The sequence below is a fragment of the Crocuta crocuta genome, unplaced genomic scaffold, assembly GCF_008692635.1.
Source record: "Crocuta crocuta isolate KB4526 unplaced genomic scaffold, BGI_CrCroc_1.0 scaffold407, whole genome shotgun sequence".
NCBI lineage: Eukaryota > Metazoa > Chordata > Mammalia > Carnivora > Hyaenidae > Crocuta > Crocuta crocuta.
The window spans coordinates 2,258,833-2,284,735 of record NW_027551557.1 but is presented as its reverse complement, the minus strand read 5'-3'; the positions used below and the strand labels follow the sequence as shown (position 1 = coordinate 2,284,735).

The 25,903-nt window shown below is 39.8% G+C and overlaps 1 protein-coding gene across 1 annotated transcript in view; it reads right to left on the bottom strand.

Annotated features, from left to right (window-relative positions):
* Window positions 1–11,551, bottom strand: part of PLCB1 (phospholipase C beta 1) — a 686,139-nt gene extending 674,588 nt beyond the window's left edge. The window contains exons 1-3 of the mRNA XM_077749126.1: window positions 11,413–11,551; window positions 11,071–11,123; window positions 31–108 (exon numbers count right to left, since the gene is read on the bottom strand). Of these exons, the coding sequence (XP_077605252.1) occupies window positions 31–108; window positions 11,071–11,123; window positions 11,413–11,551 (270 nt within the window). The remainder of the gene's footprint in view (window positions 1–30; window positions 109–11,070; window positions 11,124–11,412) is intronic.
* Between the last annotated feature and the right edge of the window lie 14,352 nt (window positions 11,552–25,903).

The window sequence follows — 25,903 nt, the reverse complement described above, 5'->3', positions numbered from 1 at the left end:
AACGTAAGAAAGACATATTTCACTTTTTACCTTATTTTGATCTGTCCAGTAAAAGAAAAATCCCTGAGGGTCAGTCCTCAAAATAATTGGAGTGACAATAGTAGAATCCTAGAAATATAAGAAAAAACACAAATATCAACATTTATCATTACAGAAAGTCCTACCCAGGAGTTATTTAACAAGAGTTGTTAAGAGTTTCTCAAGGGTCATCAATTATTAGTAAAAGTTTCAAAAAAATAGACATGGCATCCTCACTTCACAGCATTTTCATTACATAACTAAGCTTCTTTACTAATAATTAGAATATCTGTGCATTACTTATAAAAGGAAAGCCCAGTGATTTATTTTTTAAGACAAATTGACATGTTTCCTATTAAAACTCTAATTTTCCAAATAATTTTATTATTAAACATCATTACATATTTTATATGATTAAAATTAATTAAAATCCATGCTTGAAGGTAATATTTTAAATTACATTTGTTCTATAAAATTATTACTAAAGAGAGAAAACATATTATTTGGGCATTGCTGTTTCCAAGGTAACAGTAAATAAGGCCATTTTCAGAAAAATATACACAAAATTATTGCAAATTTAATTTCATAAGATGAAATAAAACATCATAGACAAATAGTCTTTGGAGTTTGAAGCATGCACATTTTAAAGCAAAAACGGCATGCACTGTAATTATAATATTAAACATTTCTAAAATATGTGTTCTTTTCTTTTGGCAATTTTCAGAAAGGCATACCATCTGCACAAGAAAACACATGTCACTGGATATGGATTTTTATACTCAAATACTTAGGCCTTTGCAGGAATTACATTTTTTAAGGGAGACATAAATTACCTGTTTATTTCAACTTACTCATACACATTATAACTAAGGTATGGCATATCCTCTATCTGATCAAAGAGACTTATAATGAAAATTAGAAATTGCAGAAATAATTTTGTTTTCCTGATGGGAAGAGTAGATCAATGTTTTTAGTTTAGTTTTAGTAATAAGATAAGTCTTATTAGAAAGCTGGGTTCTGAAGGCCATTCCCTTAGGGATGCATGTACCTGCCCCCACCCCCACCCTGGGTACCTCATCTTACACAGCTACAACTAAAAAAAAAAAAAGAGACCATAATAATACCTACTTCAGAGGGTGTCTGTGTGAATTAAATAGGATAATTTGGGTAAAGTACTTGGACCAAATGCTTGGCTCATCAAAACACTTTTTATTATTAGTGGATTATGCTTAAAAACTGATTTATTAAAATAGCAAATGAAAGTTTATCATGGCATTTTTTTATTATGGTTTTATTATACCTCTAACAAAAAACTTCCCATTTTTTAAGTTATAAAGTTCAGTGGCATTAAGTATATTCACACAGCTGTGCAGCCATTACCACCATCCATTTCCAGAACTTTTTCATCTTCCCAACTGAAATTCCACGCTCATTAAACACTAACTCCGCATTCCCGCTTCCCCAAGCCCCTGCAGTCACTACCTACTTTCTGTCTCTATGAATCTGACTACTTTTGATGCCTCACATAAATAGAATCATACAATATTTATTATCATTTTATCACCGGTTTATTTTGTGACTGGCATAATATATTTAAAGTTTCATCCATGTTGTAGCAGATGTCAGAATTCCCTTCCTTTGTAAGGCTAATATTCCATTGTATGCATACATCACATTTTATTCATTCACCCATCTGTCAGTGGACACTTGAGTTTTTCCCACCTTTTCACTATTGCAAATAATGCTGCTATGAACACAGATTCACAAATTCAACGGTTTCATACCCAGAATGATCATACAATAGTTCTGTGTTTAAGTTTTTAAGGTCCTGCCCTTCTGTTTTATCCTGAAATTTTTAATGTTTGTTCTTTTTTTAAAAATGTTTTAATGTTTATTTATTTTTGAGACAGAGAAACAGAATGCGAGTGGGGAAGGGGCTGAGTGAGAGGAAGACACAGAACCTGAAGCAGGCTCCAGGCTCGGTGCTGTCAGCACAGAGCCCGGCTCAGACTTACGAACTCCAAGATGATGACCTGAGCCGAAGTCAGAAGCTTAACCAAATGAGCCACCCAGGCGACCTTTTTAAGATTTTTTTCTTAACATGCAGTTTGAAAAATATCTTTTACAAAGATGGTGAAGCACAGAACTTCGGCTGGAACTTCAAATTTTCAAAATTACTTTTAAATGTAAAAAAAATTTTTTTGAAAACCAATTTAATACAATAATAAAAGAACAATTTTTAAAATAGTTTAAGCTTCACCTATGAGATTATATGCATAAACATTCAGAACAATATTTGCAATAAATCACAACAGTATTTTCTAAGTGCTGTCTCAATGCCCATCATCCTCTAGAGTCAGGCAAAATGAAACTTTTTGACAGCCTGCACACAGCATACACCCCCCCACTTCCGGTGAGTCTGGAATTAGCCTGTAGATTTAACATATCATCCTCAGATCAGTTCCTTTTCTTATCAGAGTGTCTGACAAGAGCATCTGACAAGATTCTAATTGAAATCTTTCTGACAATTCACTGCAAGGGTTGTAGACAATCAAATATTTAAAGTCAGCAGGGTAAATCTGCTCAAATTTATATTTTAGAACACTGTACTAGGCTGCCTCATTTGCTTCTGATACTGCGATTTCTAGCTTATTCCTTCTCCTCCTTCAAAATTAAAGCTCCTTTGTTAAATATTTTCTTGACGTCACTCTTCCGGCCACAGTTCCTCTGTTAAATGATCATTTATCTCTGCTACCTGCCTGCTTCCTCCATAATCACTCCTAACATTCCAAGATCAGCTGGAACTTGGCATTCTTGCCATCCAAGGCAGGATTTGACCCAGAAATACAAGAATATCCATTTTCAATTCCACCTGCTTTTTTCCCACCTCCCACATAGCTGCAAGTGTCTATATTCTCCCCATACCAAAGTAGCCACTCAACCCAGATCACAAGTACTCTTAATTGTCAGAACATATGCTCTCCTTTGAAGTTTGAAAAATATGGTCATCCTTCATTTTCAAGGGAACTGCAGATGGATTGTAACTCTTGCAGCATTTTACTGCAGAAAAATGGAGACAACTCTTAGACAGTCTACTTATTTCTCTCCACCAACATCCATAAGACACATATTCCATTTCAGATGGTGGTTTTCAAACTTTTGGGTGCACCAGATATTACTAAATGACACAGATTGTTGGAACACTTCCCCAGAGTTTCTCATTTGATAGATCTGGGCTGGAGTCTGTAAATGTGCATTTCTAATAAGACCTTAGTGCTGCTGCTGCTGCTGGCCTAGGGACCACAATTTGAGACCCAATGACATAGGCCTACACACGGTGAGGCTTCGGGTAAGGAACACAATGATGTAAAGGCACCAGTGAGCTTAAAATGTACACAAACCTGTGTCTTGTAAGTATATTGCTTCTAACTAAGAATACTGTGGCTAGTTCAATGGAGATGTACTGTACAATTCCAAAGACAAGGAATGAAAACAAGAATATAAAATAGTTCATTAATAATTTATAATATTGATTACATAATGAAAACAATATATTGGGTTAAATAAACTATACTGTTAGCATTAATTCCACCTGTTTCTTTTACTTGTTTCACTATGGCTATTAGAAAATCATAAATTTCCTAAATGGCTTAAATTATATTTCTACGGGGTAGTACAGCTCTAAAACTTTATGGAGGAAAAAACGTTTCTTGTTAATAGGGAAAACGTTTTTCACAAAGCAAAGCACGTTTGGTCAGATAATTCCATTTATAAGTTTTGTGTTTTTTCCATATATGCAGCAACCATCCAGTTTTAATGTTAATTCTTCAAATATCTGCATAGAGCCATTATGTGGCCACCCTCTGACACTACATACTTTGCCAGGTTGAGGTTCATTGTGGGCTGAATTGTGCCCCCCGCAAGAAACGAATATGTTGAAGTCCTAACCCAAGGACCTGAAAATAACTGTCACTTTATTTGGAGACAGTGTGTACAGAGGCGATTACATTAAAAGGAGGTCACAAGGGTGGCCCTAGTCCAATAAGACTGGTGTCCTTATAGAAAGAGGAAATTTGTACACAGACATGTACAGAGAGAAGATGATGTAGAAACACAGGAGAAGACGGCCATCCACCATCCAGAACATAGGACCGAACAGATACTTTCTACATGGGCCCCAAGGAAGGTACCAGTTCTGTCAACACCCTGATCTCAGAGTTGTAGCTTCCAAATTGTGAAAATATACATTTCTGTTGTTTAAGGCCCCCTTCTGTTGTACTTTGTCACGGCAGACCAAGAAGGCCAGTGCAAAGAATAACCTTAAACCTTAAGGCAAATGTCAAGGACCAGTCCACAGACCCACAGCATATTTCTTATTACCATTAGCAGAAAGAAAGTCTATTGGCCAACATTGGCCACAATTCTTGCTCCACGGCAATTCTATGTTTTTATGCTGTTATGAGAGAACACATATGAATAAAGGCATGGATTTCTAAATTAATCAATATGACAGAGTCAACAAGGAAAATGACAAGCAATGTTCCACAGGGTGTGCCCAAGACCTGCATCAGGAAAAAGTAGAGCCGACGACGGCAAATAATATACATTGTAGGTGAAACAGTTGTGTAAGGGAAAAAGAATTCTAAGGGTCACAGAAAAGCAGATGTGATCCCATCAAACATCAGCCAACACAGTCCTAACTATGCAAACAACAAGTAAAAATAAAACAATAGAAATGCTAAGGTGCTGACTTAGGATCAGGGAGGTAAAACATGTACATGTGCCAGCATTGATGAGAATTTTCTTCTAGGGGTCCATCCAGTGTAAAATTTCCCCCAAATAAAGGAAAGCAAAGGAGGTAACAGGGTCCAGAAAAGAAGATGCAAAACAATAGAGAGAAGCACCATTTCAGTATTTGCATTTCACTGATAGGTATAAAAATGTCTCTTAACACAATACAGGGTAAGGTTGGAAGCATATTTCTTCAAATATCACACAAGTGAACTTAAGACACTGTAGTACAGCTTCGAACAAGAACCCAGATTCCCAATCATCCAAGGTGCTCACTGCTTAGTGGGGACACCAGATAAAGAAACTGACCATTTTAGTAAGATATAGCTCTGGTGGGTATAAAGTGGCAACTCACCATGGTTTCAATTTGCATTTCCCTATGACTAATGACTAATGATGTTGAACATCTTCTCATGTGCTTACTGGCCACCTATGCATGTGGCGCGTGTGCACGCACGTGCACGTGCCCTAGCACATGCAGCAATTTGGTACTTTTTTAAATCGGCTAAGATTGAAATCAGTGGTTTGAATGTGTATCAGCGGTTCAGGACTAGGGCCATTTTGCAATGTCCAGAGATAATTTTGTTTGTCACCCTGGGGCTTTTGCTACTGACATCTAGTGGGTAGAGGCCAGGAATAGTGGAAAACATCCTACAAAGCACAGGCTAGCCCCCTACAGGAAAGAATTACCTAGCCTCAAATGTCAATAGCACTGAGTTGAAAAACACAGCTTTAATGGCTTCCCATTGACTTTATGATAAAATCTTGCCATGGCCTAAGCAGGCCACTGGCCATCCTGCCAGCATTACCTGAGCGACAAGCTCCCAACCTGCTTATTTTGCTATGTCCTTCAGAGGACATCCTTTGATCCTTGGAATGCCCCATGTGCTGTTCCCTTGGCCTGACACACACCACCTTCCTCTTGTTGGCCTAAGTCCTACTTATAACCCAGGGCTTTCCATAAATAGAATGCCTTCAGGGAAACCGTCCACATTTCTTATGCTCACATGTACTTCTGTACCTTTTTCTATAGCACTGACCACCATTCTAATGAAATACTTATACTTCTATTTCATTAGCATCCCTCTCCCCTAATAAAATACAAAGTCCATGAGGGCAGGAACCAAACCATTTATCATCAGAACTCTGCAACACTGACAAGATGTCAAGATGTCTAGCTTATAAGAGGCATCAATACTTATGTTCATTATGAATACTGAACGGGCAGATGGAAAAGAAGCAAGGTAAATCCTGAAAAGTATCAGTTGGGGGTTGACACCTCGAAAGTTGCCAGTATTAGCCTTGACAAGAGAAATTTCAAAGCAGTGGTAAAGGCAGAAAAAGACTTTGGGGGATTTTGTTGTGACGAGAGAAGAGAAATCAGAGGGGATGAAAACTACATGTGGAAGTCTGGAGAACATTGTGCCGGAGTCTACGTTGGAATTTCTGTGACTTAAAGGCATATATTGATATGTTCTTAAAAGAGCTTTGGCAGAGGGAAAATGTTCACAGATATTATCAAAGGGGAACTAATAATAAAGTCAGCATCCAGAGAAACTGGGCAACATGGACTCCAAAACACAGAGAAGGTGTGCTTCCCCAGGGACCAGAGGGAAGGTGGGAGAGTGTAGGTGGCCCCAGTAATTAAATGAAGAGTGGGGAAGGGAGGAAGTCATTGTGAATCATTACCATAATAAAGATAATGTTTTCACAACTATCAGTCTTGATCTGTCACTTCCAACACATCTGAATTTCTTTAAGGAATATATTCACAACAATACCTGGGTACTTATGTGAGCATCTTTTTTTTAGAAAACAGAAGCCACTGGTAACATTCAGAAGATGGGATGTAAATACATTAAGCATCATAATTTTCAACCAATATTGAACTGCAATTTAGTACACACTCAACCTTAATTGGTCCTGTAAGAGCATCAGTTCTGTATTGACAATATAGGTTTCGCTTTTCCCACTCACATTGAGAAGGACTCACTCTTGATATTGAACTCCAAAGGCAGCATGATAGCAAAACTCCATTTTATTCAAATATAATATTGAAGGAGCAAACTACATGGGATATAGATATTTATGCACATAAGGACTAAAAATCATGAAATCCTCGAACCATAAAAGACAAATCAGGTAGGGGTTAGTGAAGGAAAGAGAAACCTCTCTGTAAATTTTGAATATAAAAGGATTTATTAACAGGTAATTTGACAGAATTACAAGGATTGGTGAAGTGGGCTTCAGGTTGGACCTCCACAAGTGACCCCAGAACACCACAGCACTGACCCTTGAGAAGACCTATTGACGTCAGCATTTTCAGAAAGGTAAGAATCAGGAAGGAACTCCTGGAATCAAAAACCTAACAGCTTAGCTGAAGGCAAAGGACAAGTAATCTGAGAACAGCAAGCATCTCATTATAGCCAAGGCCCTGGACATAAGCCACTGAAGAACAGGTACAGAAGGTAATGCTTCTTCCTTCAACAGCTCACATACCTATGGAAACAACCCCAAGAATGCAGAAAGGTGGTCTCTTTCACATCTCTGCCCTCCAAATCTCATATGAGTGCTTCTCATACTGCTGGAACTTAAACTACAGGCAGAATATTAGACGTTTCCACACAGTAAATGTAGCTTTGGATTTCCAGATTCTGCATTTTTAAAAAATCCACTAAGAGGATGTGAAAATTGATGCTAAGTGAGACTGAACCACATCTGAGGCAGATCACCTGAGAATGCATCATGGTTAGCATCTTTATTTATTTATTTATTTATTTTAGTCTATGAGCCCACTCACTGACTTGTTCTGTGGTCTTCCATCTCTTTTTTGAGTCAATATGGCCTCTTCTATAAAATGAATCAAATTAACTTTCCCTTAATTTATAAACAAGTGTTAAACAAAATTTGATTTTTAACAGGAAAAAAAATCTCTTAATTTTTAAATATCAATGTTATAGACTGATATCCACCATGACTTATTCAGATAAAAGTATTTCTCTTTGCAAACTAATCCATTTTCCCTGAACTTGCTCAAAAAACTTTAATGCAATAAAAGAAACAAAATATGAAGCAAATAACATGAACTGAAAAAGCAGATATAGGATGCTTTTATTCTGTTTTAATACTAAGCGTCTTCTTATTTTATATAATAGTCTGTTTCTCCATTTACAATAATCTAGTTTCTTGACAAATGTACAGATTTAGTGAACATCAGTGAAGACATATACCCAAGTATTTGTTCAGAATAGAAATTAAAGTTAAGATTTCCCAAAGTTGAAATTAATATGTGAAGAAGATAATAAAATCAAGCATCAGATCAGAGGGGTATCAGAAGAACTTGTAAAGAATCTAGTGTTCTTTTCGTGATATTTCAGTTAGTTTTTTACAGAAATTGATGGCGTCCTTAGGAACTCGTATGTAACTGATCTTAGAAACATGTCTCCAGGGGCACCTGAGTGGCTCAATAGGTGGAGCTTCTGACTCGATTTCAGCTCAGGTCGTGAACCCTGACCTCCGCACTGAGCCTGGAGTCTGCTTAGGATTCTCTCTCTCACCCTCTGCCTTTCTCCCCAGCTCTTTCTCTCTCTCTCTCTAAAATAATAAAAACCTTAAAAAAGAAATATACCTCCAGTTCCTTTTCCTGCTGATGCACAGGGACACATGGCTTAGAGTGGGGAATCAGACATTGCACAGACGGAGAAAGGGAAGCATTATGAAATGTGAGCAGATGGAATTTATGACATGATCTGAAAAGGCTGCATGAACCTAATATTAGCTTGGGTAACAAGAAAAGCAACATTTTCAGTCATCAAGGATGTGTTATTTAGGTGAGACCTATAGCATTAGTCAACAATTTGCAATCAATCCTATTCCATTTTGCTGGCACTTCTTGTTCATGATAACAAGAAACAATCCTGATAGAGAAATGTTTAACCACAGGTCACCAAGTTCGACATAAAAAAGGAAAATGTTCCTGTCCCATTTAAACACCATTGCAGGTAAATATAATTTGAAGCTATTTATTGATAGGCTGAACTTTCAAGGGAAGTATTCGAGATATGCTAATAGCCAGAGCAAATTATCCTAATGCACCACAGGTAGGAATATCAAAGTCAGGCAAGATAAGAGAAAAAAATCTAGAAGAGAAGGATAGATTCCACAAACAGTACTCCATGGTCTGCTTTCCTATGCCAATAACAGCCTGTAGGCGTTGCATTTCCTTGCTAAATTAACAGAGTTTTGTTTAACCGTTTCTTCCTTTGGGGCATTTACACCTGCTCCACTTCCCAGACTTCACCTTAGGACAGATAAGGACCTACTCAAGTGCCATCTAAACAGAAGGTAAGTCACTTTTGTTGTTATTATTCAAGAGAGTTCATTCCGCAGTAATAAAAAAAAATGCTTAAGGCTGAAGAGGGTTTGTTTTGTTTTCACTGAAAATTAAAAAATCATTTTTTAGATCAAAAACAGGCAAAAACCAACCAGGCTGATTGTTACCCCTGGGAGGAAGTGTAGGGACTAGAAGGTACCACCTGGAGAGGACAGTGCTGTTCTTGATCTGGTGCTGCGTACTGGGTAGTGTTTATTTTGTGAAAACAGATCCAGCTGGACTGAAGATTTTTCTGTTTTATGGTATGCATGTTACACTCTGATAAAAAGCTTAAAGTAGATTTATTGGGCTAGATTTGAGAAAGTTAATACTTTTAGGTTTAGAGTAATTAGTGTCAGTGAGAAATTCACAAACGCTCTTTGGACATTAAAAATGGACATATCCTGGGATACATATGTGGCCTTTTAGAGAGCACCTGCCAGCTTTTCAGTCTAAAAGCTGCCTCTCCCTCTGTGGGGGCCCCATCCGGATCCACCACCTACCGGCCAGAGCTGTTTCTTCTCTATTTCCCTTAACCTTTCCAGAGTGAGTGCTGTTGAATGCCCATCTCAAAAGCCATTCCTCTCTACCCCCTCATTAATCTGGCCAGTGCCCTCCATCATTCTGCTGCCATCATTTTGGAAACTATAACTGCAGATTCTACATAATGCAAATATTCTAACCAAGCTTTTGTGTAGGGTGCTGGGATATATGTGCAATATACTAGCATGTCTATTATATTGTTATTACTTATGATGACTACCTGTTTTAACTGCGGAGGTTTTGTTTGGGAGCAGGACAATGGTGGAGAGGGAGAGGGTGCTACTTGGTTCAAATCCATGGGACATTAATACAAATCCAAACTTTTGAGCTTCCTCAGCCTTCTTCTCAAACAACTTAGCCAGTTGAAATTACAACTTTTGAGCTAGATTATGCTTTTGAGACAGAAAGTGCAAAGATTAGTTTTATATATATTTATTTTAAATATATATTTATTTATTTTAAATATGTATTTATTTTAAATATATATATTTATTTTAAATATATATATATATTTTCTTGCTACATTACAAGAGTTCTGCTTAACTGCTTCCTCCTTCCAGGCAGAATATATATATAAGGTATTTTTTATTAATTTAAGTGGAAATAAAACTTTTGGATACTTTGTAACCTGACTTCCTTTACAGAAAAGGTCTCCTGCTTTTTATATTGATTCACTTTCTCTGAAACACCAGAATTTTTTTTAAAAAGGTAAAAAACTGTTTTTTTTTCCAATTATAAAATATTAAAATCGAAGCACACAGTAAAGGGCATCAAAGGAAGGTACGGATCTTCCCACTTGTAGAATAAAGGAGTCATCTAACATATACTGGCCACTATGGAAAAATTCATGACCCTCTAACTATTGGGGGAAAAATCATTTTTAAAAACCGTGTTTTATTAAGGGTTCCTGTGTGTCAGGCACTATACAAAACAATGCATATGCCTTTGATCACTTAACCTTAACAGCTGTTCTGTGCAGCAGGAAATATTACCATCCTCACATTACAGATGAGGAAACTGAGGTGTTAAGTAACTTACAGTGAGATTGGAACTTGAGGGGGAGAGTAGAGAAAAAGAAAGAACAAAAAATGAGACTCCGTCCATGTCCTAGAGGTTGTAGACAAAGAGACAAAGCTCTGGGAGCTTAAACAGAGACAAACCAGGGGCCAGGAAGGGGCGTGCGGGAGCCAACTTTATGGCTTTTATCCTTCCTCTTTTCCTCCACATACTTTCCAATACAGAGCAAAGCCAAACACCAGGAGAGAGAGGGCCCAGACTCATATAGTCTCCCAAGCTCCCTACCTCAGATGCAGAAAGAAGCCCCCCCCCCGCACTGTCCATCTCACCAGAACTCTCCCACAATGTCCACAGTCCTTTACACCCACCTCCACTGCAGGGGCTGATAACATACAAATGGAAAATAAAAGCAAGGATAAAGTTGCATCCTTTGATATCACTGGTAAAACAGATAACTACGATAGGTCAGTCCCGTATCTGCTGACCAACTACTGGAGGACAAGGTTTGGCCTTGATGTTCTGACTGTGCACGCTATTACTAGCTATTCAAACACTGAAATAATTCTATATGCTCCACAGACCCTGGGGACTCGGCAGCCCTCCTCGTGATCAGGCAAAATAAAGGCCAATGGTCCTGGTGCAATAGGGTATGCTCCAGGACCCTGCCTCACCTATATTGCCCACGACGGTCTGTTGTGATTGGTTAGTGCCTATGTCAAGCTCTTGACTACCATTCTTAAAGCAGCCACAGCCAGGATGTTGGCAGGTAGCCAACAGATTATGCAGGGCACTTAACCCTCTAGGTGACATCTTCCATTCCATATGGTGGTCAGAAAAACAGGATAAGTGATTATGGTGTTTTAACCACTCACAACAAGAGATAATCTCTCCACAATTTTAAACAGCCCCATAGGCATCATTTCAAATGTATTATTATGCTTTCTAACAGGCTACTGAGAATGTATTTTATGAGTTTGCCCATCCTTCTTCTTAAAAACCAGCTTTTAAGTGAGATCCAATATTTGAGAGATTTAAAATTTAATTCCAGCATTTAATTGTCCTTTAAACAAATTGATGGAGATGCCCCCCTGGGGCAGGAGGCAGAGGGTATTTCCCAAAGTCAAAGCCAAAAGGGAAAACACAACCCCTCCTCAAAGACAGACACGTCAGCCTCTCAAAAATCATCTCTCTTCCCTTCCCCTTCTATTAATCCCACTAGAACCAGGTGACAACGTTGAAAGTTTTTCACTGCATATAAGAAATTCAAATAGCACGTATGAATGCAAGTTAAGCCAGCCTAGACACCAGAGACACTTTGTAAAATATGCCGTAAGATCTAAAAAGATTGCCCATGATTTTGTCAATGAGGTCTTTCTGCTTCTTAGATAGAAAAGTACCAGTTGGATGAATTTCTCAACATGCAAACAGAGAGATCAAATTAAAATCACAAACGTGCAATCATGTCCACAGGCTGACAAGATCAAGGTAGCTGTCTACCATACTTTTTAAGTTACTTCACACATCTTATCTCAGTGATTTCAAAGTGTGGTTCCCCAGATCAGTGGCCACAGCAACACTCCGAGAAACGCATTCTCAGGCTCTACCTCAGACCTTCTGAATCGGAAACGGAGGGTGAGACCAAGCAATATAAGTGTTGCCAAGATGTTTCTGACACGCACTCAAGTGTGAGAAGCACTGCTTTATCCTACTGGCTACTCCCAACTATCTTGGGTGAAGCAGGTAAAAAAAAAAAAAAAAAATGTGGCATTCTCATAGTCTTGCACAAGAGGTAACAAAGATTCAGAAAGGTTAAGTGATTAACCTAAAGTTAAACAACTGCCTGGCAAGAGAACCAGCAGGTAAACTCAAGCCTTTAGATTGAAGATCTAGTTGTCTGTGTCCTCAGCACACAGCATCAGTAGAATGCAATATAATTAGCCAGATCAGCTAAACTGGCTTGATTTTGGAAGGACAAATATGAACTGGGAAGAGCAGAAGGGTGATGCCTGAGGAGATACGGGTGACCTAAGAAAGTCTGCCCCCTTCCCAGTCCACGGATCACTGTGGAGACAGAGAGCCAAGAAACTCGCAGGAGAGTTCACCACATTCCAGGTAAGCGATGCTTGGTGCAATCCGGGTTCCTTCCTATAGAAGACCTGAGATTCCACAGGCCCTCCCTTCAGTGTCTGCACTGAAGTTAGGCTTTCCAAGAAATTCACTGTTGCGGTGCTCAGGGAGACTGCTTCTCGCCTTCTTCAGGTGGTGTCTGACTGGTGGCCTCTCCATTACTCTCACTGCATCACTTCTAACCCCTAAGTCACTGGTGTTCTTGATAATTTTCTGTCTCCTCCACCTAGCAGGTAAGGCCTGTAACAACAGAGATTCTGTCTACATTCATCACCACCCCAGGATCTAGTGTAGGGTCTGGCATGAGCAGGTAAGGAGGAAATACACACGCCATAAATACACACAATAAAAACCATCTACTGGGATGTTCAAAACTTGTTCCACAGGAGATCTCCATTTTCAAAGCTATGTTGGCTATTTCCTTCCAAATAATATATTCTGGAGCACCGTTTAAAAGTATCACTGTGAATAAATCCAGAGTTTATGCTGGAATACCCTTTTTTATTCTGTAAAGTCTTTCTCCCTTCTGCCCTTTACTCTCTTATCACCTCAGCTCTCTCTTCGAGACCTCAAGATGGGCAAGATGGTTATTTGTGGCTGAACTGCATTATCTTTGGTTGTTGTTGTTGTAACAAAGCGGTTCATCTGTGTCCGAATTTATTGTGTAGATTCTATTCCATTTACAAAAACATCCGGTCATTACACTGGGACAGAAGAAGAAAAGTGTAAGTCTTCAGTAAAAGGATGTATGTTTCTATCTTTGCCTACAGCATCTAATAATTGCCATTAGCTTTCAAGGAAGCTATGGCTCATACTCCCGAGTTCCGTTTGCACTTCCAATTGGACAAAATATAGACACAGACTCACTCAGCTAAGTAATTGGATTCGGTACCTGGAATATTTAAATTGTTTTTCAGACACTGGAAAATGGCTTAAGAAGATTAAAGAAAAATACCCTGGAGGATAACAGGCTATAATTTACTAGGTGGAAAATCTTTTCAGCAAGATGAACACCTTATTCTCCTATCATTCCTCCTGGTTAAGAGACGACTTCGTCATTTGGACCTAAATTTCCTTAGATCCTGGCAGCTCAGCTTTATCCCGGTGGGTTGTTCTTGTCAAACCTTTTGAATTACACCCAGGACATATAAATTGATACGATAATGTCCTTGTCCTCCCTCTGAAGAGTCCCATGTTTTCAGCAAGATTATTAATTTCAGTGTTTGAATATAACGGGTGGGGGCGCGGGGGTCACCTGGAATCCTAGGTCCAGGGCTCTTGAGATCCAGGTCTGGGCTAAGCTCTGCCCCACTTGGCAAAAGATGTAATAAATTGTGGGGAATGCCTTGCCGGTTCTGTTTCAAGCTGAAGACTCCAGCCAGCTCAGTTCTCAACAACTAGCCCTCCCCATTTGCCCGCAGGCCGGCTGAGCACTCCTGGACCCCTCAGTGTCCCCCACTTTTGCCTTCTAGTCCTCCTCAGGAGTGTCTTGCCCGGCCCTTCTCAAGGCCCCTCACTCTGGAGCCAGGCGCTGAAGTTTGGCATCAGCGACCACCTGTCGGCTGGACCGCTGTCTCCTCTGCCGCGTGGGCTCCCATAAAAGCGCCAAGAGGGTTAACAGTCACCGAACAGGTTCGTTCTTTGGGGTTGTTCCTTCTTGAAAGGGGGCAAAAGAGGTAATACGGGGTGCGTCTGCGGGTGGAGAGGGGTGCGCCTGGTCACACCCCAGCGCTCTCCAGCTGGTCCCAAGTTCACACTTTGCAAACTCTCAGGACCGTTGCCTGGCAAACCCTGCCCCTCCTGCTCCGCAGGCCCCCAAGANCCCCCCTCTGCTGGGTACTGCTCCTCCGCCGCCGCCGCCTCCAAGCGCACCATTCAGCACATCCTCTATACACAGAGGGAGAGCGCGAGTGACACACGCTCCGCGCGCCCCCCCTCCCCGCTCCTTCCCCTCCTCCCTCNCCCGGCGGCTTCCAGCCCAACTTTGCGCGCTGGGTCAGACGCCGGGAAGCGGGGACGCAGCGGCACCTCCCGGCTCCCGGGCCCCACTGCAGCCAACGCCTGCGCCGCCCGCGCGCCCTCTGAGCATGCCCCATGCCGGGGTTGCAGGGGTGCCCGGGGTGCCCGGGGTGCCCGAGAGCCGCGCGTCCCCTAGGGCTTTCCACCCACTTGGGCGGGAGCCTGGAGTGCCTTCCGATCCAAATTGGGTGGGGAAAGGGAGCGGTCGGGAGGGATCCGGGAGGCAGCCCCTAGCGGGAGCTCTCCAGCGACGGCCACAACCCAGCTCTTTGCAAAGACAATTATTATTTATTAGTAGATAAGAGAGCAGTTGAGAGGCTCGGCATGAGTGCTCTTTGGGGAAACCTTGCGGCGCCTGAGTTTGCAGCGTCCTGGCCTTGGAAGCGGCGGCGGGGGCGCTACGGTTAAGTTGTGCTTATGGAAAAGAAAGCCCATCCGGAGAGAAACAATGGTTTTGTTTCTCACGGAGACAGAAAGCTTCCTCTCCTCTTCTGAGACAGAAGGCTCCCTCTCCTCTCCTCGTGGTGTGTTTGTGTGTGTGTGAAAGAGAGAGAGAGACAGACAGACAGACAGACACAGGAAGAGAGAGGAGAGACAATGGAAAAAGAGGTATCTTACGGATAACAGACCCGTGACATAGGTCTAAGAATGTTTGTCTTCACCATTCAGCAAACATTTCTCATTTCGTAAAAGAGGAGGGGGGAGTACCCCCACCAGAATGGGTAAAAAATTAAGATTGATAATACCATTGTTTGATACAGAGCAACTGGAACTCCCATCCATTGCTGGAGAGAGTATAAAATGGTAAAGCCATTTTGCAGCAGTTTCTTATAAAAAATTAAACATTTACTTATCATAAAACTCAGGACCTTCCCAAGAGAAATGAAAACGTGCTCACATAGACTTCTGTTAACAGTGTTCATGGCTTCCTTCATAATAGCCCATACTGGAAGCTGCATATGTCAATCAACAGGTTAGTAGGTAAATAAATGGTCGTATGCCCAAACAATGGAATACTATTCAGCAATGAAAAGGACTGGGCATGCCCCATAAGGATGAATGATACAAGCTTTAAAAACCTACTGACAGAAACTGGATGTTCTGCTGCATGATTCTATTCGAGGAATTCTGGACTAGGCAAACTAGCCGATATTGATGGAAAGCAGGTCATCATTTGCCTGTGAACAGGAATAAACAGGGATTGACAGGGAAGAGGACCTTTGGGGGTGTTGAACAAAGAAAGAATGAGAGAACATTCTTTTCTCTTAAACATTTGTCCTCACTGTCCTCGACCCCTATGGCTTTCCCAGGCCCAGTGTTTATAAACTAAATCAAAACATTAGCAAAAATGCAGTGGGGAAATTTGCTTATTAAATAGTTCAGTTCACTCAAAAAATACGTATTGATCACCAGCTATATATCAGGCACTATAATAATTACCATGGATAACCTGGTGATTATCCAGGAGTCAGGTCTTGCTCTTGGGGCGGGGGGGTGAGGGCACTTGCCTTGTCCTTGGAAGCCACTCTATAAAGACTGACTTGTTTCATATGGTCACACATCCCTAAACTAAAACCTGACCATCCTCTTCATAGCCCTTCTATCTAATCCAGAAGCCCTGCTTGCCAGTAGCCTTTCGGAAGGCACCAGTCACATTCTCACAAGACTGCAGCAAGAGTCTGCTTCTAGGGTTTCTGGCCGTCACAATTATCCTTGCAATGGATCCCAACAGACTGGTTCTTTTCTCTTTCCTAGTCTCTCTTTTTCTTTTCTCTCTTTTCTTTCCCCTTGCAATCTCTCCATTGTCTACTGGATGGATTATTCATCAAATAGATTTTACCCACCAAAGTGGTTTAGGAGGGCAAGACAGGTGAGATGAGAGGTGTGCCCCTCCCAACAAAGAGGAATTTGGAGGATTAGAGATGGGCTCCAGTCAAATGAGAAAGTAGACAGAGCTTCTTTGTGGTGTCTTCATCGTTCTCTTTTCCTTGCCCCTTTGTGTATCCGCACATTTTGCCATGTGACCTTGCCATTTTCAACTAGATGCCTGTGATTTGTCCACCCCATTGATGTTAGACTGTAAGACTTGCTTTGGCCAATGGTATGTTAGGGGAGCTGATAGGAACAAAAGCTTGAAATATGCTTGTGAGCTTGGGTTTGCCGTCTTGGGTCTCTTGTCATGGTCATGAGAGTAACATCTTGGGGACCCATAAGGGGACAGACCAAGGCCTAATCTCCAGCTTTGAGGAACAGAACTCATCTTAGATTTTTGCCAGAAGCCAGCCAACCTGAAGACTTCTGAACATAACAATAGACGCTCATTGTTGAATCTTACTGAGCCAGAGGGTTATTTTTTTACATACCAGTATGGTAGCAAAATGGTGGAGTCATTCATCTGGTATTCTGGTTTCTTCCCAGCTGTTGATGTGAATGTGAATATAATAAGGAGAAAAAGTTGTAGAATTCTGAACAGTGTGTGTCTTCAAGACAAACATAGTCTCCCAGAGCTCCCTCTGCCAGCAAGAGATGCTGTTTGAGCCAGGAGGGCTGTGGGATAAATCCTTTCAACAGGTAGGATGAGACTTGAGACAGGTTGGTTCAACGCCCGCATTTTCCACACCTCTGGGAAAGGATACAAAGCAGAAATACTTTTAAAGTGTGGGGGGTGTTGCCATGCAAAGGGACCTGTAAGGACATCCAACATTGTGTGAGCCAGGCCTATGACCCATTAAGGTCAGCCTTCTGTTCTGCTTTTAAAACAATAGAAAGTTCTGGGTTGGTTTTGTTTGTTTGTTTGTTTGTTTTGTAAGAGCCCAGAATTGCTCTCCAGAGGCAAACCATGAGAGACTCTTGAATGCTGACAAAAACTGAGGACTGATGGATGTGGGGGGGAGGGGGGGATGGGCATGGAGGAGGNTGCTCTCCAGAATATTAGCCTCAGGGAGTTGGCAAAACTAACCTTTTCTCAGTACTCACTATAGGCCAGAGCACTAAGCTAAGCACTTCCCAGGCACTCAATAACATAACACTCACTATTCAATTGTACCCTCCTGGGGCGCCTGGGTGGCTCAGTCGGTTAAGTGTCTGACTTCAGCTCAGGTCATGATCTCACGGTTTGTGGGTTCAAGCCCCGCATCAGGCTCTGTGCTGACAGCTCAGAGCCTGGAGCCTGCTTCTGATTCTGTGTCTCCCTCTCTCTCTGCCTCTCCCTTGCTCACGCTGTCTCTCTCTCTCTCTCTCAGAAATAAATAAAACATTAAAAAATTAAAAAAAAATAGTACCCTCCCACCTGCTTTTTTTTTTTGTAAGCAAACACTGACTTGATTCAGATGCTTAAGGAAGGTGGCTTCTCCCTCCTCCCAGGGAATGAATTATTATGGGTCTATTGGTCTACACAAGTTATAGAATCCTTTTCTCCTTTGTCCTTGATTGGTTTAGGAGGTAGCTGAGAGACCCAAATCTGTCTGATGAATTAAAAATGTTAGGGGTGCCTGGCTGGCTCAGTTGGCTAAGCGTCCAACTTCGGTTCAGGTCATGATCTCGCAGTTTGTGAGTTCAAGCCTCACCTTGGGCTCTGTGCTGACAGCTCAGAGCCTAAAGCCTGCTCCAAATTCTGTGTCTCCCTCTCTCTCTCTTCCCCTCCCTCACTTGTGCTCTCTATGTCTCTCAAAAATAAATACATGTTAAAAAGATTTCAATGTTTTTTAAATATTAAGGAAACATTTCTCTTCCCCAACCCTCTCTCTTGCAGTGTATTACTGTGTAAAGAAAATAGCCAAATAGAAATATGAAAAGATCCTTGGTTCTTCATGAGACTATTAACCTTTTGAACCATTTCTAGACTTCCTGATAAGCGAGGTAATAAGTATCTTTACTGCTTAAGCTATACTGTTACTCTCAACTGATCTGGTGGAAAATATTACTATCCCCCATTTTACTAATTATAAAATTGAGACTTGGAGAGTTGAATTAACCTGCTCAAGGTCACACAACTTAGAACTGAGACTGAGACCAAAGAATACTGACTTTAGAAACTGACTCTAAACTACCATGCTAGTCTCTTCTAGAGCCTGCAATTCAGTCCTGAGAGCTTTCTCCCTGTGTTTAGCCACAATATGATATAAATATTCCCAATTCCCCTAGGAAACTGTGGTGTGTAGCCCAGTCTTTTATCAGTTCATAATTCACTTAAGGCCTGCCATAGTGGGAAGAACAGGTGTTTTAATTTGAAAACACATACTTTCTGGCAGTCAGTCCTACTAATGGCTAGCTGTGTGACATTAGGAAAGTCTCTTACCCAACTGACATCCAATAGCCTAAGATGTCAATGAGCCACTACTGATAATGGAAACTTATTATGTACCAGGCACTGTTCTAAGGGCTTTATACTTTTAATGCATTAATCTTCACAAGAACCCCATGAACTGGGCTACTATTATTATATCCATTTTATAATGGAGGGAACTGAGTCAGACAAGGGTTAAATGGTTGTCTAAGATTTTTCAGCTAGTAAGTTGGAAGAACCAGAATTCAAATCCAGATGATTTGGCCCTAGGGCCAGTACACTGAATCACCACACTATGCTATCATGAAGCCTTATTGTGAAAATCAAATGAAATCATGCATGTAAGCCTCTGTCACATAGTGCTAATCAGTGGTAGTTAATACATTTATAACTCTTCCCATATTGTACTCTACTGCCTTTATGTTCCTTTGAATAACCTTTTATATGCAGTATTCAAAGATAACATCCTAATTCTGTGTTCTGTGATGTAGTCAACTTCTTTTTCCCTGCATGGATTCTATAAACTTTAATCATATCCATTTTTATCTCTAACTTTCTAGAATTCAACAATTCTTTTCCACTATGAACAAATGAGTTCTAATTGCATGTAACCATCAGATTCCTCTAACTCTACCTTTTTTGAAATAACAGAGAGGTATGAAGAAAAACTTTCCAGATCGAGGTCTATAATAACTACATCTGGGTTACATTAGATAGTCTTTGGCACATAAAACCCTCCATGTGTGCTGCGCTATACTCTTTCCATGCCTGGCTGCCTGGGATGAAGATGACCTCCAAGGTAACCTTGGGAGTCATGCGTTAAGGAAGGCAGAGCCTCTGTTAGCCTGGGTCTCTGGATGACTGCAAGATGAAGGTCACCCTGATCACCTGCCCAGTACAGTTATGTGAACAAAAAATACACTTTCAGAGTATGTAAGCTGAGACGTAAATATCATTAGTATCATTAGTATCATCTTTACATTTCACATCAATATAAAGTTTATATATCTTAGATGGTAAATAAGAACATGCATCATGATGAAATTTGCCAAGTTTTGACTCAGTGAGATCTGTTATCAAGTTAAGCACTGTGATAGGCAGAGACTCAAAAGAAGAAACTTAAAATTACCACTAGCACATGGGGAAAAAAAAAACCTATACTTTTTCTTCCCTCAAGGCTCTTATTTGAACCCTTTCTTAATAGCACAATGCATTTTGTCTACATTCTATTGCACAAAAGTAAAAAGCTTTCAGATTGATTTAGTTATGTTATAAAAATGGTGGGATTTTTTTTCTTTTGGAAAAACAAGAAAAACGACCTGATGTTCACTTAAGCTCCATTTTATCCTCCATGTAAAGCAAAAGCTTTCACTGAAAGCTGGCTGATCGCCTTAAACGCCATTTTGGAAAAAAAAAAAAAAAAGAATTTGGAAGTACAGCTCCAAAAATGTTTAAAGAGAGACACTCTCAGCAGAATCTGGCTATCACAGAAAATACAAGCGTTAGAGAGTGAGGACGGCAGGCAGAAGTAATGCCTCAGGACAAATAGGAAGCATTGAAGAGAGACCTCTTCACCTCACCCTACTTCCCTCCTACCATCTCCAGAGCCTCCGGAGTATCAAGATACAATCTTCAAGAAGTCAGTTTATCTTCCAGACATGTATCTGCACTGTTCTATAAAAATAAACGTCAGCACACCCGTAATCCTCTCTTACTTCAAATATAACCACCAGGCTTTGAGTCTCTAGTGATATCTCGACAGAATTTAAAGGAAATGTCTTTTAATTCTTGAGCTTTTGAACACAATTAATAGATTTACACTTTGAAAAAAAATCTTTTGGCCTATTGACTGGCGTGAGGTAGTAATCCACTTCCTAATTAAAATAGAGTTAAGTTCTACAATTTTGTCCCTCTCCCTCTCCTATTCATATTATTATTCAAAACATACAAAGGCAGTGAGGGAAAGTTATTTTTCTAAAAGGCTCTTCAGTGAGGTCCAAGTTGCCCATTCTGTATCCATTCTCTTAGGACCCATTAGCTGTAGGGCTGCCTTGATTGGAAACCTCCAGAGTTTCCTCGGGAGAAATTTGATACTGGCCCCTTGGTGGAAGGGTGGGGAGAGGGGTGCCAAGGACAGACCAAGAAAAGAGGCAGACTTCCAGATTGTAGGTGACAGGTTTAAAAAGCAAAAGAACTTATATAAGTCTTGTCCTGGTGGCAGCAAGACAAATAGATCTCTCTGCCTGTCCACTAGAACCTTCAAAGTTTACACAGAGGCCTTGCCTCGGTTCAGTCACATATATGGTCCAGGTGGTCTCAACACCACCTTACTCTCAACTTTGCATCCTTGAAAATGGCTCCCACTGTGGGAATGATTGGTAGAACATGCATTCTGGAACAGGGAAAGGAGTGAGCAGATTCTGCTTGTCTGGGTCCAGTTCCCAAGCCAACCCATGATTACATCCTCTTGATGATCCCCTCCAACAGACTTCAATTTAATATAGAAGAGAAATGTCCTTTGTTCACTTTCCTTCCTTCCTTCCTGCTCCATGGAATGTTCACTTGATGGCTGAAGTACCAGCCATATGTTGCCTTTGAGAATGGAATCCAAGAGCTAGACGATAGAACAGAAAGAAGTTGTTAGGTCTCCTAACCAACACATCACCCTGAATCATCTAGATTTTAAATGAGAAAAAAGTTTCTATCCTTTTAAAACCCTTGTAATCTGGGAGTTTTCAGCCTAGGCAGCCATAACTAACCAATATAGAAGCAATCACCAAACACTCTGGTGGCATCTAGTGCTATTGTTTTGCTCCACATAAGTCTCCAAATGCCTTTCAATGCTCTGTGCTAGCGAGTTAGAAAAAATATCTTTTGTTTTTTCCATGTATTTCCTCAGGGTTTTTGTTCCTGAAGAAATTGCTGGTTCTCAGTCATTCCACCAATTCAGGATCAATACAGAAACACTGGTTTTCATAGAAAAGAGTTGTACTCAAAGTATTTGTGAGGGTAAGTAATGAGCAGCATAGTGATGCATTTTATTAAAAATAAGTCCCAATACTACTATAGCAGCTACATAATTAGAGATAGATGTCACCATGTAAGTCAAACTCTGATGATTTACAGAGACCATGAAATTTTGCTTTTTCTTACTTGAAAACCATCTTTTACATTAATGTTGACATTATAATATTCTAGGGAATTGACAGAACATGGGTTTGACAATTTCATTCCTCATCTAACTAAATAGCATAACTCAACGGAAAGAAATATATTTGTTTCCTTCCAATTTTAAAAACTGAAATAAATAAATAAGCCCACATCATCATTAACCAGGCTTTGTAATTCCAAAATGAATCATATAGATAGAGAATAGTGTTGAGCTTGGATTTTGCATTCATAAAAAAGAGTGTAAGGTTAGCACTTCAAGGCAGATAAAAAACTGAATCAATTTATACATATATATGTTAGGTAAATATAGATATTTTATAAATATATATGTATTTTCCTACTGTATATTACCTCCACTGGTACATATTAAATATCAGACTCCCATATACAAATATGTACAAAGAGCAGAGAACAGCTAAGCCAAGCAACAGATGGCAGTGATTATGTTACAAATTAAAAAAGAAAAAGAAATTGGAAAATGGTTTACTTAGAATTGCAGGGGGAAAAATCAGTATGAAGAAGAGAAAATGCCCCTTTTCTTGACTGCAAATAGAAAAATGAAAATGCCTTAAAAACAAATTGTCACTTTTGGGGAGTGGTTAAAAAAGAAAAATTAAGTTGAAAATAAATACAATGGAGAGAATCTGCCTCACCTCCAATAAATTACATCCTGGAACTTGAGCTCTGTTGTCACTGCATCTTCCAAAGAATGAAATAATGCAAGATTTTCAACCATCCTACATTCTAATTCTAATCAGGACAGTTAAGATAGTAATGATCTTGCTTGTTAACTATTCAAATTAATTTATTAGAAAGAGTATCATCTTTAGTTGTATTGGCAGGGAAAAGCATACCTTTAAAGTGAAGATCAGGGAGTAAATATTTTAGGTCTTGCTGGTCATATTATCTCTGCCCCAACTATTCAACTCCACCGTTACAGACTAACAATAGCCATTGGAAGTATATGAATGAAGAGTGTGTCTGTATTCCAGTGAAACTTTATTTATAAAAACAAGCAGCAGCCTGGATTTGGCCCATAGGCTGTAGTTTGCAAACTTCTGTTCTATAGGAAGAAATAAGCTCAAAATTCTTGAAACTCTCTTTCAAAGTAACTGAGCATGTATTGCCTCATAAATGTATCATTTCTTTATTTCTCTGTGGCATGGAATGCATAGCTTTAATTCTACGAGTATACTATAAACAAGTAAAGTACAAGATACAACAGATTTGAAGAAAGATATGCTTTGCATATGAAATCAAGCAACTGTCTGACTTGGTGAATGTAAGTGAAAACAAATTTTGGCCCACAATAACCCAGTAGCAGCAAAAACAACCTGGCAACAGCCAAATCTACAGTAAAGAAACACCTAAGGAAGGAATCTTGCAAAGTACATGTTCCCTATAAGACAGTATTTGGTGTATCTAATTTATAACTATTCCAATTAATCTTTCCTGTAACCATGTGAGAAATGCAGCTATTGAAATAACATTTCTCGTAAGCATTATTTGTATAGATGAAATGTAAAACTGCACCAATCATATATGGATAATAGGCTAACTCTCATTAAATATGACTAAGATATGGTCTCTGGAGTTTGTCTTCAACTCCATTCTTGTCCAAGGATACCATAGTCACTCAAAATATGTTCATTGAGTTCCTACCATGTGATAGGCAACCTATTAAACTCTATAATTAGCTTTCTCTCTTTTATGCCAATATATGAAATCTAGTAATTTGTAAATGAGAGGTTTATAGTATCATTTATCATCTTGCTACTCAATCTATGGTCCACAGACCAGTAGCATCAGCATCCTTGGAAACTTGCTAAACATATAGAATCTTGGGCCCCATTTCATACCCGCTATATCAGACGGTGCATAAGCCAAAAGCCCAAGGGATTAGCGAGCACACTGGAGTTGAGAAACACCCACATAGTATATTAGAACCACAGTCAAATAAGTGCTTCTCCAATGTCTTGGAGTCCTGGTTCCAACTTCCTTAGGAACTAATTTCTTATCAAGGAATATCTTGGCATTGAGGATAGACCAACTCTTTTAGTTTATAAAATAATCATAATGTCTTCTAGGCATATATCTTAAGCTTCATCTCCTGAGATGTATTAATCTTCACAAGAATACCTGAAGCCAAATCTGTATACTGGAGTAACATGCTAAATTTTAATAGATTGTTGAAGTTGAGCAAAAAATCCATGTTGGCTCTATACTCTGAGACTACCCTTACTTTCCCTCTGCCTCTATCATATACGCCCTTGCACAGTTTGCAGCCCCCCACAAAGCTTTTCCTTTGTCTTGTCTCTACAATGTATCGCTCTTTATTAGAAATGGTACATAAGCTCTCAAGCCCTGCCCACTTCTTCGAATCCTTGCTTTTTTTTCTGTGTCCCATAAAAATTAACATCAAGTAAAATTTATATGCTTTTCTTCTCTTAATCTGCCTTTCATTAGCAAAATTTGCAGCACCACAACCACTACACCAAAAGAGGGTAGGGTAGAGAAAAAAGATTTTTTTTCCTCCCCAAAACAGGCCATTCTCCATCCAGAGTGATCCTTTTAAAACTCAGTTCAGATCATGTCACCTCTTTAATCAGAACTCTGCAGTGACTCCCCATCGCATTCAGAGTGTAAACCAACATCCTTAGGGTGTTTGATCCAGAAGATATGGCTCCCACGACCAACCTGGCTTCACCCCTACGTCTCCTCTGCTCACCCCTTTCACCTCACTGGACTCTCTGTGCTATTATTCAAGCAGGTCTTTCCATGGAAGTTTCACTCTGCTTGGCATGATCTCTCCCAGGGATCTCCATGATGCACAACCTCACTTTTCTCAGATGTCACATACAGAGTGAGATCCACTCTGTTCCTGTTACTAAGACTGCATCCCACTTCCTGGTACTCTCAACACCTCTTCCTGCTTTTTCTATAAGGATCTATCTTTTCTAATAGAGTATCAAATGTACTTATATAAAAACAAAACAAAACAAAACACTACACTCTACACTGATCAGCCAGTCTCCCACATTAGGATATATTTCTGTATGCTATGGTGAAAAGTTAAGATTGAACCACATGAGAAAGTTAATATGTTACTTAATGGATATACCCAGAAAATTCATTTGTCTTAATGCCTTCCCTCTTTCTTTATCCCTGAATGTTGGGAGAAGTGATTTTTGTCCTCATGGTACAATGGCCAGTGCTACATGATTCTGAGTTGTCCATACTTGATATATGAATTTTTAAATAATGAAATCATCTATTTACATAATTACTTATCTCCTTTGAATGCATTTTTGATCTCTTGTTTAGTCAAAGACTTGTATAAATTTTGATGAACCCAATTATCACCTTGATCTCTTTTTGGATGCATACAGTTTTAGTAATAAGGTATATCCTATATTTGTATATTTGGATTTTATTCCAGAGGAAGAGGCAGAAGGTGATAATTGGTCACTGCTTTCTTGTTGACTAGCCTTCCACTGAAAGTTACTTGACAAGTTTGGGTTCTCAAGAATGTGAGATTAAATCTACAGATAAAAGTTAGA